The 19610-nt window shown below is 41.1% G+C and overlaps 1 protein-coding gene across 1 annotated transcript in view; it reads right to left on the bottom strand.

Moving 5' to 3' along the window:
- cacna1ha (calcium channel, voltage-dependent, T type, alpha 1H subunit a) overlaps window positions 1-14546 on the bottom strand; it is a 46056-nt gene extending 31510 nt beyond the window's left edge. The window contains exons 1-8 of the mRNA XM_044050683.1: window positions 14440-14546; window positions 13837-13970; window positions 12401-12498; window positions 8627-8786; window positions 6192-6519; window positions 4268-4360; window positions 3427-3665; window positions 1783-2342 (exon numbers count right to left, since the gene is read on the bottom strand). Coding sequence (XP_043906618.1) covers window positions 1783-2342; window positions 3427-3665; window positions 4268-4360; window positions 6192-6519; window positions 8627-8786; window positions 12401-12498; window positions 13837-13970; window positions 14440-14532 — 1705 coding nt within the window. The 5' untranslated portion in view covers window positions 14533-14546. The remainder of the gene's footprint in view (window positions 1-1782; window positions 2343-3426; window positions 3666-4267; window positions 4361-6191; window positions 6520-8626; window positions 8787-12400; window positions 12499-13836; window positions 13971-14439) is intronic.
- Window positions 14547-19610: the final 5064 nt, after the last annotated feature.

Here is a 19610-nt window from a genome sequence, read left to right as displayed (position 1 = left end):
ATATAAAATTATAGATGAGATTTTAGCTTTGATACAAATGGAAAATTTAATTTGTCCAATCCTCAGTATACATTAGTCTCTCAGGTGACTGTGTTCAGGCCAGAGGTGTATTGACTGTGTGTATTGAACACACTTGTGTGGTGTTCTTAAGCCTTTTTTCTTTCTTGGCAATCGTCCTTAACACTGTCTTTAATGCATTTATCACAAAGACACACAGACAAACACTTACTCCTCACTCCAGTAAGAAACTAATTCACTCCTCTGCTCAATTATATATGGAGTGTGTGCATGGCACAATGTGTGTGCAAGTGCTGGCAGTGATGCCGCATTAAAGGTCCCTTATAGAGGACAGTGAGATTTCTATCATGCGTTTATATTCAGTATCAAACTCTTAATCCACAGGGGAATTCTTCGAGATTGTACTCCTAAAAGACACAATTGGGACGAATATACGCTGCCCTCAGACGTACTCACAATGTCAGTCCATTGCACCTGGACCCACTGTCCATTCTTTCTTTTGTTCTTTCAACTTTATGAACAATTAAACTTCAAGCCGTCAACATATCACTAAGATACAGTTGTAAAACAGAAAACACAGACATATATATAAAAAAACAGAAGAGGAACACATATCTGAGCTGTTTCTCGTTATAATGAGAGCGTTTTCTCGTTGGGGCAAGATCAGATTTTACCCTAAAGTCGTCTTTCTTGATTGATTGTAGCGGGATGTTTACATCAGGGAGGGGTGGAGTCTGAAAGTGGAGAGGCTCTATAATGCTCTGCGGTCGACAGATGGAACTTTGCCCCTTCTCAGTTTGACAGTACAGTTCTCTTACAGCTGGATCGCATACACTGGTGTGTGTGTGTGTGTGTGTGTGTGTTAATGACAACTGATTACAGTGATTGATCACTGAAAGTGTTCACAGTTTATTCTCATGCACTGCGCCGCAGTACAGCGATGATGTACTGTCGTGCACAGTTAAGGGATAGTGCTCCTCAGACTGCAGACTCTTCAGTGTTCTTTCTACAGCAAAGTGTGAAGAGATAGGAAAGTTTTCAAGGCTTTTAAACACACTGTTACATCTCCTTACGGATATCAAATGACTTACTGTAAAAACTTTAAGACTAAATAGACAAGGCTACAACACTGCCACTGCCTTTTTAATTTTCATTCATTTTCATTTTGTCTCCTCTGTGTCATTTCCTTTCTTTGCCTCCCGTCTTCTCCTGAGCTAACCTCCTCTTTTCTTCCTCTCTGTCTGCTCATTCGATTGTTTAGCTCTATTGATGTAATTTATTTTTCCTCTATGTAAGGCCTTTCTCAGTGTCTCCCTCCGGAGTCGAGGATTTTAATATATTTTCCGACTTTGCACAATGTCGTCCGTTCCTCCCTTTCATCGTCCACGTCTTTCCTGAAGACCACCACGTACTTTTTGTCTTTTTGTTCAGGTCACTTTACAACTGACTCCTTTTCTTGCTGCTATAGTTCCACACACTACTCTACAGCTGTATGATTTTTCCCATGGTTCTCCCCTTAATCCACCTTCTCTGCAATAATAATAGTGACACCAGAGGCATGGATTTACTGTCAGGACTCTCAATGCTTCAATACAGGCAGACAACACACACTGACACCTCAGGTCAAACCGAGGACGGGTACAAAAAGAGCGGCGATAAGTGAGAAAGAAAACAGCTCACAAAGGGAATGTGATGAGAAAAAAGTAAAACAAACGTAACGCATGTACTTTAGTTGCGGGATTATATGAAATGTCACACACTTACTGTGCTGTCCCATGAGTTGGTAGAGCTTGTTCAGCGTCTCTGTGTGGTCAGACGCTGTGTGACTTGGTGGGTGCTGCTCCGGACTGGGTCTGCACTGCTGCGAGTGAGGTGGTGGCGTCTTACTGCTGTAGCTGCACACAAACGATGGCAGGATGGTCGGGTAGTTCATCCCCCCATTCAGCCGCCCGAGCAGTACACCCACGCCATGGGTAACAACAGATGAGTTGCCGGCTCCCCCGCTACCGCTGTTATTCTCATTTGTACTTCCTCTCTGGGCAGGAAGTGACTTCATCTCCAGCTCCTCTCCTCCTCCTCCTCCAATGCCTCCCTCTCTGTCCATGTCCTCAGCGCCTTCCACACTAATGGCGTGCTGGCTGCCGTTGCTGAGGCGACAGTGCTGGTGCTGATGGTGCTGCAGTAGGTTATGGATCGGCCTCAGCCAAAATGCACTATTTGGGCCTGAACCTCCACAGCCCCTGCTGGAGCCGTGGCCATGTCCGTTACCCCCACCATTACTGCCTCCACCACTGCCATTAGGATTCACCTTTTTACGTCGTTTACTGTTGACAGGAAAAATAGAAGAGAATAAATAAGTTGTTTAGTTTTTGTGCTTTTCTGGCCATGATTATTTTAACCTGGTGGAACATTTATCTGTATAATTTCAATAAAGGAAAAAATGTCCCCATAGTTTGGATGTTCTTATAATGTAAGAAAATCTACAAACATATATGCAATGCTTTGCAAAACTACAACAGAGGTGCAGATAAGTTCAAGCATCGCTGATAACACCTATGACTTCCACACAAGTCTGTGTTTCTCAGTATAGCAGTGTTTTGTTTTTGTTGCTCTGCACACAGAGTGACATATTTTATGTCTCGACTATTAGAGGCAAGTGCGAGTGAAGCGAGTCAGATGCAAACAGTTGGACTATTGCTAAAAATGTCAAGAGGCACCAAGGAAAATATTCAGAAATGGATTCTACTGCTACAATCAAACCGGGACTTTAAGTAGGGCTACACATATCATACTTTAATCACGATCACAATTTTGGCTTCACACGAACATGATAGTGTACATCCATCCATCCATCATCCATCTATTTTCTCCTGCTTTATCCTCCACAGAAGGCTCACGAGGGGTGCTGTGCCAATCTCAGCTGACAAAGGGCGTTCCCCAGTCCATCACAGGGCCACATTGCCCCAAACAACCATTCAACCATTCACTCTCACGGTTAATTTAGTGATACCATGTTAGCGTGATATTGAAAATGTGTATTCCACCAATAGATTGCTTGATAGCAAATCAAGTGCTCCCTAAACAACTACTTCATGCTTTCATGCCTGCTACTGTGCATGCAGCTCCAAGTTTTATGGATGCAGGTCTGGATAAATAAATCAAGACACAACTTACTGAGGTACCATAGAAACAAAAATCTGAGAAAGCGCAGCACAGACAGTTTCCTCTCTTATTCATTAGTGTACAAGGTTCAAGTCATATTTGACTTAATATTAAAAGAATACAAGAAGACTAAAGAACTATTTAACAACTAACTTCAACAAACCATAACCAACCATAAACGTTTAGTACAGAAGTGGTTCTGGGTGAAATCTACTGCCGTGTCATGTCAGGAAGCTCATATCTAACCTGTGCCACCCAGAGTATATCCTCTGCACCCGGCGTGTAAACTTGCGATAAAGGTGACTGATGTAGCGTAGCATCTCTTCATAGCAGGAGCCCGGTTCGCTGTAACTGGCGAGCGTTGAGTCGTTGGACATGTAGCGCGCACGCTGCTCCCTCATCAGGGCATTTTCCCGCTGCTTTGTCTCCGAGAACTGGGTGGCGATGACCACGAGGCACAAGTTGATCATGAAGAAAGAGCCCACCTGGTAAAATGATTCAATTGCACCAAAGCAGCATTAACTATCTTAAAAGTGACCCAACACAATGTGTGGTGGGTAGAAAAGCAACACAAAGGCTGTACCATCAATATTTTACATGAGGGAGAATTCACTGTTCACTTGAAGGCCTTAAAGTGTAATAACAGAAGAAACATTATGCATTTCTAAGATGCAGCCCAGATCCTATGATGACAAAGCTTTCTTCAGAATTTACTTCCAAATTATAAGATTTGAATCATAATCTGATGAGAGAGCCTTACCAGGAAGTTATAAAAACCTGATGAAATATCTATTCAACATCTCAAAACTTGAATAAGCAAAAGGAAATTGGACAGGCTCCATCATCTAAAAGAATTCTCTGACATTTTCATGTGAATTTGGCCAGTTTCCTTCCTGCGGAGCTGCATAATAAGTTATTTTGCATTGAATGACAAGCAGGAACAGAGCTCACTGTAAAATAGCCTCAACTGGGATCTTTGAGAAACCCGCAACAGCAAGATTTAAACTATACATGATAAGTTTAGACTTATGCTCCACCATATTAGAATATCATGAAGTTTAATTAAGCAAACAACGGTGATACTTACAATAATGAGCAGTATAAAATATATAAAATTGTAGAAGGAGTGTGCATCCATGACATAGTACATGATATCGACCCATCCTTCCAGTGTGATGACCTGGTGGCAAAGACAAAAATGATAATGAACAGGACGAGAAAAAAGACGTACCATTGCTACCTCTTCAAAAACATGGGACAAACAGCCACACTGTGTGTGCAATTCTTTCATGCTGTTACGTTAGCCACACTGTTACTGATGAGCAGTTGAGATGCTGACCCCCGAGACCAGAGGCTTAGCTCGGCCAATAAAACGCTCACAGCTCGGGACGTTACTCCATCCTGGTGTGGCTGAGGTCGTTGAGGACACACACCGCATTCGCAAGTCAATAAAATGTAAATGAAGAAGAGGAGGACACGATGTGTTCACTGTGGTTATTCTTCAACCAGGCAAAGAGGGAGAACAGAGCCGATAGCCTGAACAAATGACGAGCTGACGCCAGGCTAAGCCCCTCTGTCCTCTGCTCCTGACCCACCTCGAGGATCACAGAAAGCTAGTAAAGCATTTAGACTGGTAATTGATGTTCAGTGACATGCAGGAAGAGCATGTCCTCATGTGTCATTGGTGAACGATTTGACCGACACGCTGTTCTTGAACTCTAATGGACGACATGTGCCTCTGGCTCAGTGGTCATTAAGCACGGGTCTAATGGAAACATTAGCCAGATAACCTTTGGATGCATTGAGTCTTCAAGTCATTCTTTACGTCCTCCTTCATGTGCCATTCCCTCGTCTTTCTTTATTTTAACTCCTATATATTCTTATTATAAAAATAATCCATCCAAGGAAAGGATGGGAACATTTTTAGAATAAACCTTTGATTTCCCTCGTAAGAATGTTGCTCTCCCTTGAGAAACTTTCCCTTTCCCAGCAGGAGGCTGCGAAGCTCCAGCCGGAGTCTAAGGGGTGGAGCTGGGCCGGGGCCACAGAGAGGGAAGGAACACAAAAGTTAAAACCCCTAATTTAGATTGAATTTTAGTCCTGCAGTCAAGAAAAAAAATCAATCAATCAATCAGAAACCTTAGGAAGCTAATGATCAGGTTTCCAACGACTCTATTTGCTGCGCGCACACTGACCCTAAATGAACCTGCTAACTTTAACAGCTTGTTGTTCTCTGCAGTTCGAGTCCCAGGGTAACTCTGGATTAGCTCAATTTGGAGCCACGGGTTGAAAAATTTTTCCAAAGCCCTGATCTGAAATGTATAATTCATGTTTTTTATATTTACAAATCCAGAGGGAATGAAGCTGTAGAGTGGAACAACAAGCCAAATAAGTAATTTAACATTACATATGGCACAGCAACTGTATCTCCATCACGTCCGTTTCTCAGTTTCCATCCCTGATTCCATGTTAAAAACTATTCTGAAAGTTAAGTCAAATGTTTTTAAATGTTTATGCTGCCGGTGGTCGTTTACTGACAATGGAAATGTGTGTACATTTTGCTCAGACCTTTGTCTCCTGGGATTCACAACACAAGCAATATAGCAAGTATAGAGTATAGAGTGAAAAGCTGTGTGTCCCTGTGTATCCCTTGTGTGCGTTCGTATATTTGTTTGTGCTTTTGGGGGAAATGTAGGTAAGACCGCAAATCAAAGCCCATTACACACACAGAGACAGATCTATCAGCCAGTCCCGGACAAATCTATTAAGAATTCATATTGCAGCAGTACAAAGGTCGCCAAGGGGGGGGGAGGGAATACATTTTCAAAGCCAGTGGGTGGAGAGGAAAAGGCTTTAGATCATGACTTGTGACCTCTAAATGGAGAAATTTCTGACAGGAAGAATTAAATAGTTTTTTTTTGCATGGATGAGAAATATTTTGTCAGCAAAAAAATGGAACATACACACGGGACATGTTTCCACACGCAGCACTACGTTCACGTCCCGCTTACCTGGAATATGGCTATCCAGGCGTAGCCAATATTGTCAAAGTTAACAGCTCCTTTGTGAGGGTTGAGGCTTCCAGGTTGACACACATTATAGTACTGGTTCCAGTTAACGCAGCCATTTACGCTGGCCCCTCCCACCACAGGGAGCGATCCAATTAGAGCCGAAGAGCTTTGATGCGGCGCTTCCAGTGAACACTCGGCGCCGCCCTCGGAATAGGGCGGCACGTCGTGGCAGCGCAGCATCCCATTCTCGCGGGCGGCTGAGCAGATGAATGGACTGTCTTCACCCTCCTCAGACATGTAGTAAGAATTCAGGGACAAGTTGTACATTCTGGAAGGAGAAAGAATCGTCACAAAAGTGTGAGACACTGAACTGAGGTTTGAGGTAACTTTGTCATCTCGAGCAGCTCATGCTTTCATTTGAGTCCCCCTTTTAAGGTCACACTCAGGTTATTTTCTTCACCAAAAACTCATACATTTTATTTTACATTGAGGACTTCATTATTTGGCTAGATCCCATTTCCGCCACTGCTTTATCATCCTTTTCACTGCCTCTCTTTATGCATTACCTCAAAGAGCGCTGGGTCAAAGAAAGTACAGATGAAAGAGCAGAATATCTGTCTTCAGAGTCACATACTATATTCTCCCTCATCTCTTTCAGGGGGGTGATGACATGAACATCAGTGTGACAAATATCACTAGGAGAAAGACTCTGTCCTCATATTCCTCCACAATATACAGTATCATACAGTTTGCCACTTCATAATACCTTGCTTACATTTTGCTTTCAAAAAAAAGAATCACAAAATGCACTCCTCCTGTGAACAGTATCCATGGTGACAGCTGTTTTCTATAGAGCGGGTAAATACATCCCACAGTTGCTTATTTATAAGTTCCTCTTGGACTAAAGAGCCCTCCACAGCGATAAGTGTTCCTTTATATGGAGTGAAGTGCCAGTGGGAAGGGACCAGTTTTGTTTAGTTTTTTGTTTAAGGGACAAACTCAGACTGTCAGATTGTCTGCACCCTCAACCCCACACTGTTCCACAGCCATTCTTGCTATTCTTGTATCCTGTTGACCTGCTGCCAATAGGTTTATGTCTCTACTCTCCAGTGTTTGTTTGTTTTGTCTGACTTCTGACTTCCTGTAGTGGCCTTATTTTTGCTCAAAGTTAAGTGCCCTTTTTTTAAAAGTTGCTCTGGTTTGTGCCTTCCTTGACTACAGTATGTGAGGCTAGTGACACTATAAACGTTTTAAGTTACAGCTCTTTTTCTGTTTATTGTCTTTGTCTCCGCCTTTTTTTAATCACAGAAAAGGCACAATTTGTACCGTTCCATCAAAAGCACAACAATGGTACAATTTCACTCCCCACGTGTCAGTCAGTGCGATGTTCTCGATCTCTGAGTGTTTTTATGCTTGTTTATGCAAGTATTCTTGTGTGTGGTTGCGGCGACTGTTAATGTTTGTCTCTGATCTACATTTCTTCTCATTATTTTCAACCACAAGACCAAATCAGATCACTTGTGTAGAAAATGAAGGAAGCACAGCCTTTTTCCTACAACAAATGCTATTGGATTTAAATATTAGCGACTCATATAAGACAATTCACAAACACAAGAAACATACATTTGTGGATTGTAGCAGGAGCGCAGTTATCATATGTGCTTTTTTCTGTGGGTTTAAAATATTAAAATCCAATAAAAACCTCCATATGTCTCCAGCTCTCTGCATGAATGCAGTACGTCCTCTTTAAGCAACAGTTCAGTCCGTACCAAACACTTTCTACTCACTTGTTGACAGAGCGTGTTTACCCTGTTCACTGAACAACAATTCTGGGTCTCGGTGGTTTTGTCTGGTCTGAGCAGGATAAGCTTTTAAACTCATAAGGGATTTTTTTTATCACTTCATTTCACAAAGTGTGAAGCGTCACCTGGGATTTAGTCATTTCTTGTTTTGCTGATACATTTTAGGCTGTATCTTTAATTAGTTCTTAAACTCCAGGTTCATGGACCATTTACTTAATAAATGTTTCATTCTGAATGTCACATCCTTGGCAAAAGAGGAGGAATTTATATCTTAATATCTTAGTTTAGCTGATGGAAAAATGTAAAGTATTCATCTGTTACAAATTAAAGTTCAATATGAGATTTATCAAATAACATCGGTATGTAATATGTGTGAGGTCACGCAGTGCCTACATCGTAAGGGCTGTATTTGAGTAATTTTCTGTATTTTAGTTAAAGGCAACTGAGCTAAATCAGCACAAAGAAGGAAGAAGGGCAGAATCAAAGGCGGTTAACATTTGATAGCAAATTTCTTTTTCAATACTTTGTTTCAGTCATCTCTTGCTCAAGTTTGTGCATTGGAAATTACCTGGAAACTACTCCCAACCTGAAGGGCGTCGAAAACACTGCATCACAGAGGACCAGATCACTTACGTTATGATATTCTCTCCCAGGAAGCAGCGGTTGCGCAGAAGTCCTGCCCACAGCTGGACTCCCACGATGCCAAAGATGAAAAAGACAAAGAAGCAGAGGAGGAGGACATTTCCTAACATGGGCAGGGTGTCCAACAGCAGTGTTACCAAGATCCGCATACCTACACAGAGGGACACAGAATAAAACTGAAATCAGTCATCATTATTTTAACAATTCTTACTCCCTCCTTACTGAATGTTTTGGTTTGGGTAAAATATCTGGGAAAGTATCTAATTGCAACTTTTCTGACTTGCAGTCAAGCTTCAGTTCAATATGTTTTTTTGTATAGATTTAAATCAACATGGGATGGCACGCGAGGAAGAGAAGTTAGATGTATTTTGTTTAGCACAGAACAATCAACAATAAAACCAATTGTAGCCTTGGCGATTTGCTAATCACTTTGTTTCAAATTGCAATTTTGAATTGTTCAGCCCTAGATGATGCAGCAGGAAGTCTTACCATTCCTTTGCATATTGCACATCCTCACAAAAACCAGCACTGATGTTGTGAGCTTGGAACCCACTAAATTATGCCCACAGCCAATAGAATTACAGGGGAAGACAATACTGAAGGTGACAGTTTGACATTATTTCATCCTCTGGGATTTGAACCTGCCTGATTTGAACTTTCCTGTGGCTAGTGTTATCTAACCACATGTGTTCAGCGTTCATCTCCAGATGTCAGATGTGTTTAGCATCAGCAGAGTCAGAGGATCAAGTCCCTGGAGTCATCAACGTGTGTTCTGTTCGCCTTCACATACAGGACATCACAGCCTGGTCACATTGACCCACACACATACAGTAGAGTATTGATCGCGATAGTTTGAAGGATTTGCAGGCAAAATCGTCACTCAGCTCAACGTGCTGTTAGTCGATTTTCACCTTGAAATTGAACGTTATTACGACACAATTCCAGTAAGTCAGCATGCATAAAATCATACAGCTTTTAAATGCAGATCGTTAATATAGAAATTAACAACATTGTTTCTACACAGTGATGTAGCAGGAAATATGCGCGTAGTCTTCACTGTGTGCACTACACTACAGTTCTGCCATTCACACAGCTTTCAGACTCACGTGCCGCAACATGGGGTTAAGTGTCTTGCTCAAGGACAGATATAAGACATACTAAGTGACTTCAACTCCTACAAAAGTAATTTTCTGGTAAGATACTTGTACTTTTACTCAAGTCTCCCTTTAAGGTACTTTGTACTTTGTACTTTATACGAGAGTGCTTTATACGCGCTCTCTGTACACAAACTGACCTGCAGGCTTTGGCTGGGACCAAAGTCCACGAATGTCACTGTTCATCAGTGTTTGTACAGACTATGAACATAAATGCACTGGTGCACAAACATTCAATGATCACCTGCTTTGGTAGCGTGAATATGAGTCTGAGTCCGTCCGTAACCGCTAAGATATCAACAAACGTGTAGTGACATTAGTATAGACCCTGACCTCTTTCTCTACATCAGTGGTACCTGCAGCCTCACAGCAGGATTCTGCTCTTGTTTTATGTTCGTCTTCTGTACATTTAAAATAAAGTGGCAGATCTGCATGTTTTTACATCAAGGTAAGACACATTTTCGGGACACAGACCTCTCTAAAACTAAAAGCAGCAGCGCAGTATGAAGTGGAGTAAAAATGATACGCTCAAATCCACTGCTTTGAACAACACGAAATGGGTTTAGAGAGGGATTTAAAACAAACATAGAGCGGCATGACATTTACTCGCACAGTGACAGTGCACTCCGTCAAGTTAGGCTTAATTAAACTAATTCAATCGAATGGCACACAAGTGACAGGCTCAATGGAGGAGGATCATCTATTGAGGAAGTCATACACTGGGACAATTGATTTGCCTACATACAGTATATCCAAAAGAATAAACATTATTTTTACCCAGTAAAAAGTGAAAAAAATATGTGTGTTTTTTACCCCCGGTGGAAAATATGTGAAAGACTGTGTGTGTGTGTGTGTACATTAGTCAGTTGGTAGACGTTTAGCAGAACTCCTTCAACAAGCAGCCTTACACACATGAAATAAACAAAAAGTTCTGCTTATAGTATCTAGGCTACGGCACAGAAATGCACTTCACGTCTGTCCAACAAATATTTCCTAACCACTTAAGCACAAAGACAAACAGAGAGGGCAGAGTGGTCGCAGACTGGTCAGAGACAAACAGAGACGTTAAGCAGCTGGGAGGAAAAACTTGAACCGGTCTCTTGGTTAGTTGAGCTGGCTTGTGACCTCCAAAAATGCAATCTCTGATAAATAATAATGACTAAAACAAAAAGAGGTAAAATATTCGAGAGGGGGACAACGAAGGAAGAAAGCCAGTCTTAAACGCCCACCAGGTCTGTGTACCTGTGATTACTTTGGCGTGAAGGCTTTGAGGTGTGTTTGTGCTCGTCTGTAACCTTGAATACGTAGCCTAAGGTAACACCACCCATTGTCACCATCGCTGCTGCTCTCTCCCTCGTCCTTCTCTCCATCTACCTCGCTTCGGGGAGTGACTGAAAACTTGTTACAATAATTTAAGTTTTGCTTCACCTTGTCCATGGCTGTGAAGATTGTTTTCTCAGGGGTGCTGTTAGTTTAGCAATAAGGTCAAAGCTAATGTGAAATTTTTGGTCTTTTGTCCTCATAGACGTAAACAATCAGTTTCCGTGTGTGTGTGTCCCTCTGTGTGAGACTGTGGTTTGCTGCTGTGCTTTGTGATTGTGTTTGGGTTGTCTGCAGCACCCAAAGCCACCCCCAGCACTCACACATCCCATAGTTGCAAAGTCCCAATTCTCCAAACAGCCCTTTAAAGTTGTGAGAACTGGTCGAAATGCTCTGAAAATGATGATTTTGAACCAAGTTAAAACACATTATACAGACAGGTAAATCAGTGCTATTTTATGTTCCTATAAGATGTGTTAATCTGAGAAAGTGGGGCCATCACTCAAGTGCGCACAACATAAACTGTGTTTGATTCATTTCTAGCCAGTTGATATTAGACTAAAACAAACAGAAATCCCTGTTTATGGACCTGTTTGAGAGGTGCGCCAAAGACAATGACTGCGGTGGGTCGCAAGCGCGAGTCTGGAAAACAGCTTGGCCTCTTGCCTAATGTATGCTGGTTAGTAATATTGCACGTTGTTATGACACCTTTGTCTCGTGATCCTCTTTAGCTGTTGATTCATTGCCATCGCTGTCACTGAGCTTTTAGGAAAATGACAAATCATGTGCGAGTTCTCACTCAAAGCATTGGCACAGCCGAACCTCTGGAAGTGAGATTAAAGGCGACCGGCGAGTCCGAGTTAATCGGTCAACTAACTGTTAAGTGGGAAGAATACACAAGGGCAAAACATAATATTTACCTGTAGGTTTATGTTTGACAAGGTTACGCAAACTTGACATGATGTTAAGTTAAAGGTTAGACTTTCAGGAAGTCCCAGTAGTCTGTAGAGGATTTTATAAAGTTGCATTAGTATTGAAATGTTAAATATTGTGATAAAAATCAGCATAATTGTTGCCTCTCTGGTGTTTTGTAGTCCATGCTTATATTGTTTCCTTATGAATAAATGGTATATTCTGGTCCTCACTGGTGTCAGACACAAGCAAAAAAGTAAACAACCTGAGGTAAATAACGTAGGTTCGGACATGTTTATTTAATCAAGTGGGAGATACTCTGCCGTTCTCAAAAACAATACAAAAAAAGTAAAAGAAAAAGTGCTTAATATGGACTTACTTGGAACTCTGTTGATGGCTCGCAGTGGCCTGAGCACACGGACGGTACGGATGGCTGACAGACTGGCATTATGGCCATCCACAGAGTACTCCATCATCCTGAAGCCACCGTTTCAGTCAGAGAAAAGCAGAGAGAGTGTCAGTGCACCTTCATGTTTTTCCAACCCACAGCAGTAGCAGCATTTAGTCCGCTTGTTTCCGACATAGCACTAGAATGGTTGCTGACAGCTGTATTTTGAGACTCTGCAGCTAAAAATACACACCATTGTTTATTCAGGGGAAAGAAGATGCAAAACAAGGTAATACATGATTAAAAAAAAGGACAATCCAAATGACAAACAAGGGAAGACAGGGCAGACAGGTCTGGTGAAACAGTGAGTTAAAAAAACAATAAAAGACAACATAGAGACAGGTGTATGTCTAAAATAAGCTACTTAAAAGCAGCAGGAGCCGTGAGCAACAAACAAATCATCAAAATGTTTCTAAAACCACAACTCTCTATAATTTAATTTTGATTTGTGCTTTGTTCCACTTGTTTGGTGCAAAATAAAAAGATAAAAGCTTCATTCCCAAGCTTTGTGTGGACCTCGGAGTTACCGAAGATGTGCTTTGAGAGAGTTTGAGGACAAATGGATCTTGTTTTTAAAATAGAGGTGACAGTATTGGTAGATATTGGAATAATATAACTAGATTCAAATTTTCAGGGCTTTCTTTGACACTGCTAGTTCCACAGACAATGCAAATGAATAGTATAGTATAACATTCATTCATTCATTCATCTTCTACCATTTTATCCTCTCACATGAGGGTTGCTGGTGCCAATCCCAGCTGACATAGGGCAAAAGGCGGGGTAGACCCTGGACAGGTCACCAGTCCATCACAGGCACACATAGAGACAAACAACAACTCACTCTATTTCTTATCGCAGAAAGAGATGAACCGATGTTTTTCAATTTATAATTCGAGACCACTGTTTTATTCCAGAGGTAAAAGCTGCTCAAAACAGATGTCATTAAAGACTGGATTTGCAATGTAAATGTACATCTGCAGCGTTCTGCTCTGAGGCAGCCCAATGTTCCTTATTCCCCAAGAAACTGAAAGCACAGACCACCTACAAAATGTAAAGGACATTTCTATTCTTGTATTCATGAACACACCCACAGGTACAAACTAAGCACTTCTATCATACATCTCTGTCATACGTCAGCCACAGCTCCCCAGGCCGGTAACTGTGTGTGTGTGTGTGTGTGTGTGTGTGTGTGAGAAAGAAATTGCTTCCATGCTTGTCTGACATGTTCAGCATCAGCGTAACAAGGATAAATGAAACGTTATTTCATGCTAAACAGTTATTATCAGTGGATAAGTGGACGGATGAAAAAAAAAATACATTTGAGTAATTTGTGGCTGTGAGCCAACAAAGCATTGTGGGATACTAACCCTGCCATGACAATGACAAAGTCAAGCTGGTTCCACTTGTCACCAAGGTAACAATTGGGGCCGAAAATTCCCAAGGCCACCATCTTGATGACCATTTCCACAGCAAAGAAAGCAAAGATGCAGTCGTCCAGTGCCTGATAACACATGACAACAAAATAAAGATAAGGAAAAATAGGTTAGAATTCACTTTAGTGTTAAGTTTCAGTCCTTCATATTTTAAACTGAGCAAGTGTGGGCGGAGATTGTTCTTGTCTCCATTACTTTAACGTTTTATTCCTGCAGGAAATAGCTTGCTCTTAGCATGGTTGTGGCAGTGGTTTAATAATTTAGACATTTACAACAGCAAAAAGAACATCTGTGAGCCCAGACTTAAACATTTTCAGTGAAACATCAATTTAAAATCAAAATAAACATCATTTATTTACAAAATGGACTTAATAAATGTTCTGTACTTTCAGTCGCCTCACATCAACCTCATCAAGACTGAAAATGAAATGTTCTGTGTATCATTAGTCACATAATCCTAATTTGAAGACACTGAACTGGAATGAATACCCACATATTCATAACGTATTATACAACATAGCATTCAGGAACACTGACCAGTAGGATGCGGCACCACTCCGACTGGCAGGCGACATCCTCGCAGGGCTGGAACATCCCCAGAGTCACACAGTTGAGCAGGATCACCAGCATGGACACATGCTCGAACCATGTGCAGGAGAAGGTTAAGGTTAAGACACTGAATGTACTTTTAAAGCAGCAATGACGCAGAATACGCTTAATTTATGACACACAAAGGAAGCAAAGCAAATAAGGGGAAAAAAAACCAAAATCAACTTAAACTGCATGTTGAATCCCAGTGGGATTTAATGAGAGGCATGTTCAGGCTTAAGCTGCAGCGATGCTTCACTTAAGGGAAAACGGCCGCGTCGGTCAGACGCAGAGAGCAGGACCCTTTACTTCCTGTCAGTGATACTGATACTCGGCTTTGTCAACGTCACGCAAATAAATAAATCTCCAAATACTTTGACAAAGCAGAAACAAAACAGATACACAACTAATATTTCACATAAAGCAGGTTTGTTTTTGCAGTATACTCGTAATAAATAAGCATCATTTCTATGAGACAAGGTTCAGTATGACGTGAGGCAAACAAGAGACCAAGATCCACCATTAGAGCCTGGGAGTAAACCATCAAGGCCCCATCAACACACTGTAAATGGATGGTACAGGAAGTTTTGTGTGAGTCTAATGCACTCAATTGGTCTAATAATGACCTGGTGGGCTGGGCTGCTAGTCTCGATTACTGGCTTTTATACAAATAATCATTTTAATGGATCCACGTCGACCGCATGTCCTGTTGTAGCGACTGCTAATACTGACTAACGACCGAGGTAATTGTCAAGAGAAGACGCTGGTGAGTAACAATAATGGACGGTGATTTTATAATCCTGGATATCAGAGAAAGTATTTACCGTGTGACGAGATGGAATTCGGCTGTGAACTGGCGAAGAAGTACTTTTGAGCAATGTTCAGTTTTGCCTCTTTATTTCTGTTCACTTTAATCGTCTTTGTCAATTGAAATGGATCATTGTATGTGTTTTTTAAGAGTTCCATATGCTGTACAACAAGATAATATTAACGATAGGCTTTGTGGCTTCGTTTAGTGCCTCGCTGCATAGACAGACTTTTGAAAGTGTGACTGTCTGTATTGGAATTCCTTTGATGCCGTTTAACCACAGCCTCAAATGGCACCGACAGCAACGCCCTCATTTCCACGGATGAATGATGTGACAATTCTCTGGCAAATCTGAAACCTGTCTGGCAAATCCACTCTTTCAATTTAAGACGGTGTGTAGATGACATGCGCAACCTGCAGAAAAGTGTTCACTATGAGATCATGGACCTGTCCTCTCTCTCGTATAAATCTGACTACAAACCAAGGAATAGCCCTGGTAAACATATCACTGTGGCTCTTATAGCAGCAGAAGTTTTTAAAAAAGCGTGAACCTTCATTATATGAAGAGGCGGAAATATGTACTTTAAGTAAATCAAGGGGTATAATGAGAGAATGGCTGATAAGGAGGACATAAGGAGAACAGCAGCAGGAATGAGTCCTGAATGTTTCCCCAAATAGGAAAAGACACTGATGCTGCTGTTTTTCTGCTTTGTTTTGGCTTCAGGCCCACACATGCACGCACATGCACACACACACAGAAAGATGTACACACACACAGCAGTGATCTGGTGTGCGGTACTTAAGTATTCCCAGGGTGAAAAAGTGTGTTCTAATTAGAAAAGGAGATAAGGCAGAAGAAGAAAATGGTCACCACCGTCTTCTACATTATTCACACAGAGATACAAATATTCTGATTCACAAAACAAACAAATGCAAACGTACATATTATGTGTAAATGGTGTTAAGTTGCACACACACTAACTTCAAGAGTTTGTATCAGCAAAAAAGAAAGTAAAAAAGAGCAACCGCGGCTAAAGTTCTCTCCATCTTGGACGTGTCTTGCTGAAACCCCTGCAGATTATGAAGAGATACGTAGGGATCCATCTTTTGTGTTTCTAGTGCAACACATAAGTACTTCAATCAACGTGTATCCCCCTTCTCAGATTTGGTAAATAAAAAAAAAGCCTCGGCCCTGCCGCCTCCAAAACATCATTACCATGACGACTACATTCACAAGCCAGACAGAGGATTTCCCAGAACCTGGCAGCCAGCACTCACCTGTATGTCAAACACACTATTAGTCAAACCTGACAAGTGTGCAACTCACTCGAACAAAAAAACACAACAAAAACGATGGAAACTGGACTTTCGTTTGTATTACAGGAGAGGGGGAAAAAGATGCAACCACTTCCCATCGCTATGGTATGCAGCAGATGGATATTTAAGTCAACAGATAGCACAACAACTGTGGGAGGCAGAGAGGACGCTGATTATCCTTTGCACACACGTTTACAATAAAGAGACCAGGGGCGTGTGGATATTAAACATTTAGACCAACTATGCCAGACAGTGTGAGCAATGAGCCCTGGTCCAGTTTGGAGTACATGTTCCCACAGGGGACAGGTCAGGGCTTGTGTTCTGTGCACACAGTCTACAAATCGGTTAGTTGTGTATTACATCAGTGTTTAACATGTGTCGTGCAGCCCTCAGGGGAGGAGCAATAAAACATTAAGTTGTACAGTAATATGTTGTTTAGACGTATTAACACAACGCATGGAAAACGCCTTGAGCCATTCTGCCACTGTGGGGGTCAAACACATGCACGTACACATACGTGCGCACACGCTACGTAAGCAATGTAAGGTCGGAATCTCCTTCGCAGATGAAAGATTGGATAATCTGCGGCAGAATTATAACCAGAGATTTGAATATTCAGAGGATCTTTCTCCGTCGTTGCTCTCCGTGTCCCTGTGCTCTGCTTTCTCTAATTCCTCTTTAATCTCCACAGTCAACACCTCCTGAGCCCCCTTCTGTCTCCCACACACAAACACACAGATGCATGTATGCACGTATTCATGTGTCCTAGAAATCGATCTGTACTTTTGACGCAAAGGCAGCACAGTGTGCACACTGATTTGCAGTAAAGGAGAGAAAAAAAAAACACTGATCCTTGTTGGGTTTTTTTTAAGTTCTTTGGCTTCTTGTGCATGCAAACACACACACACACACAAGCACAAATAATGAAGTAATGCTGTTACAGGCAAGATCAAATAAAGTGTGCCATGGTGGGCTCCTCTTCTCTGACAGTGACAAACCAATGCTTGGCACAGAATGCTCCAGGTCTCACTTGTTAAGGTCAACTTATGCCTCAGCATTCTGAGCGATCATTGGCTGGATGTGAGTATTAATAAGTCTAAAGTTTAATACAATTTAACGGAATTAATTAATAATTAATATCGAATTTAAGTAAAAAATTAATTAAACAGAACTAATTATGAACCAATGGATCAAAATGAAACAGGAAACAGGGCAGAAGCCGGAGCTGATGCTATTTTCTTATTACAGACTTAAAAAGAACTCTGGATTGCAGAATAGAGTTGTGGCCGATCAGTGACAACAATTTGTTTATGATACAGGCGGAGGTGAAGATCCTTTTCTGAACAACTGCATATGTCACGATGTTTAATTTTGATTAGCGTGTGGTGATTGCGTACGCATGACATAATTGGATTGGATGACTTATTTTTACGTCCATGTAAACAGGGTTGTAATTTGTCATCAGTATGAGTTGAATTGATTTTATGTATAGAACATTTTCTCATGTAAACATTACTATTGTTGTCGCACAGTCACGTTCACGCTATTCCAGCACCAGTTAATTGGTCTGTCTCAGTGTTATTGTTGAGTTTTTTTATGTGACTTTATTTTTATTTATGTTTTTTTTATTTATGTATGTGACGACTACAAAACAAAGAGTGACATTTAAATTTAAAAATGAGTTTGCACAATGCATGATTAGACATTCACTGATTCACAAAGTTGTTCAAATTGAGGCAAATAATCCAGCAAGTTTTTACAATAAAAACATAGAAAACAACACACTCATTGATTTTTAGAAGCACTTATATTTGGAGTAAACTCAATATTTGAAATTTCAGTGCAAATCTAATTTAATACCATTTAAAAACAAATGGATGATTTTAATACATAAAACAATAACATGTCCATGACTGGCATACCTGAGTGTAAACGTGAAGCAGATGAAGCAAATGTAGTGTTATTTGTCAGAGATTTTCATAAATGGCCCCAAACTCTACTCTGCAGGAGTTTGACATTTTATTTTACAAATCCGTTTTGCAAAAATTGAAGCAGCAGGATGCAGACTAACTTGTTTAATCTCTTTTTACTCCTCTATTGTAATCAGTGTTCTGTCGAGGACACATACACAGTATACTGTCATGTTGGCGTGCAACAGCAATTCGTCTTTGTTCAAGGGCAAAACTTAATCACCATATATGGTATGCATTCTTGAGATTAGACGAAGAGATGTCAGAGCGTGCTGAAAATCCTGATATGAAGCATAAATGTTGTTCATCTGTCACTGTAATGGCAAACGCTTGGCTCGCTGTTCATCTGTAGCATCTGCTGTAAAAATATATGGAACAATAAGTGCCGTCCAAGGTAAACAAGACACAATGCAACGCTAAGCATTTGTAAAAGCCTGTTAAATTTGTACTGCACTGTCATAACAAAGTCTCACACCTACAGTGACTGTGATAACACTTACACACACAATTACACATGCACAGCACTTGTACACATGTGTACACTAAGGACGGTTTGGTTTTGTTCTGTTTTTTTCAATGGACATGAAAGGCACAGAAGCGCTGCACATTTACTGTATATGGCAAAACACACAGTATAAATGCAGTATATACACACACACACACACACACACACACACACACACACACACACACACACACATACACACACAGCTGCTGATGCAAGACAACAATTCCCCTACAGTAACTATTAGACATACATGGATGTACACAGGCGTGAATACACTGGAGACATCTAACAGTACACACATAGTCATTCTTAGTGAGGATCAAACCCCTTAACTTAAACCCAATTCTAACTGTAACCCAAAAGCAAGTCTTAACACTCCAAAAGTCATTTAAATTTGTGAGGATTTGATAAAATGTCCTCATAAAGATAGGTAAGAGAGAGATAGAGAGTTATCAAAGTGTCAGTGTATACAAGGGGTGGCAGCAGAGGGCACAGGGCAAAGGCAGAAGGATGCATT

This window comes from Solea senegalensis, linkage group LG19 (genome assembly GCF_019176455.1).
Source record: "Solea senegalensis isolate Sse05_10M linkage group LG19, IFAPA_SoseM_1, whole genome shotgun sequence".
NCBI classification, from domain to species: domain Eukaryota; kingdom Metazoa; phylum Chordata; class Actinopteri; order Pleuronectiformes; family Soleidae; genus Solea; species Solea senegalensis.
This window is presented reverse-complemented; position numbering and strand designations above follow the sequence as displayed.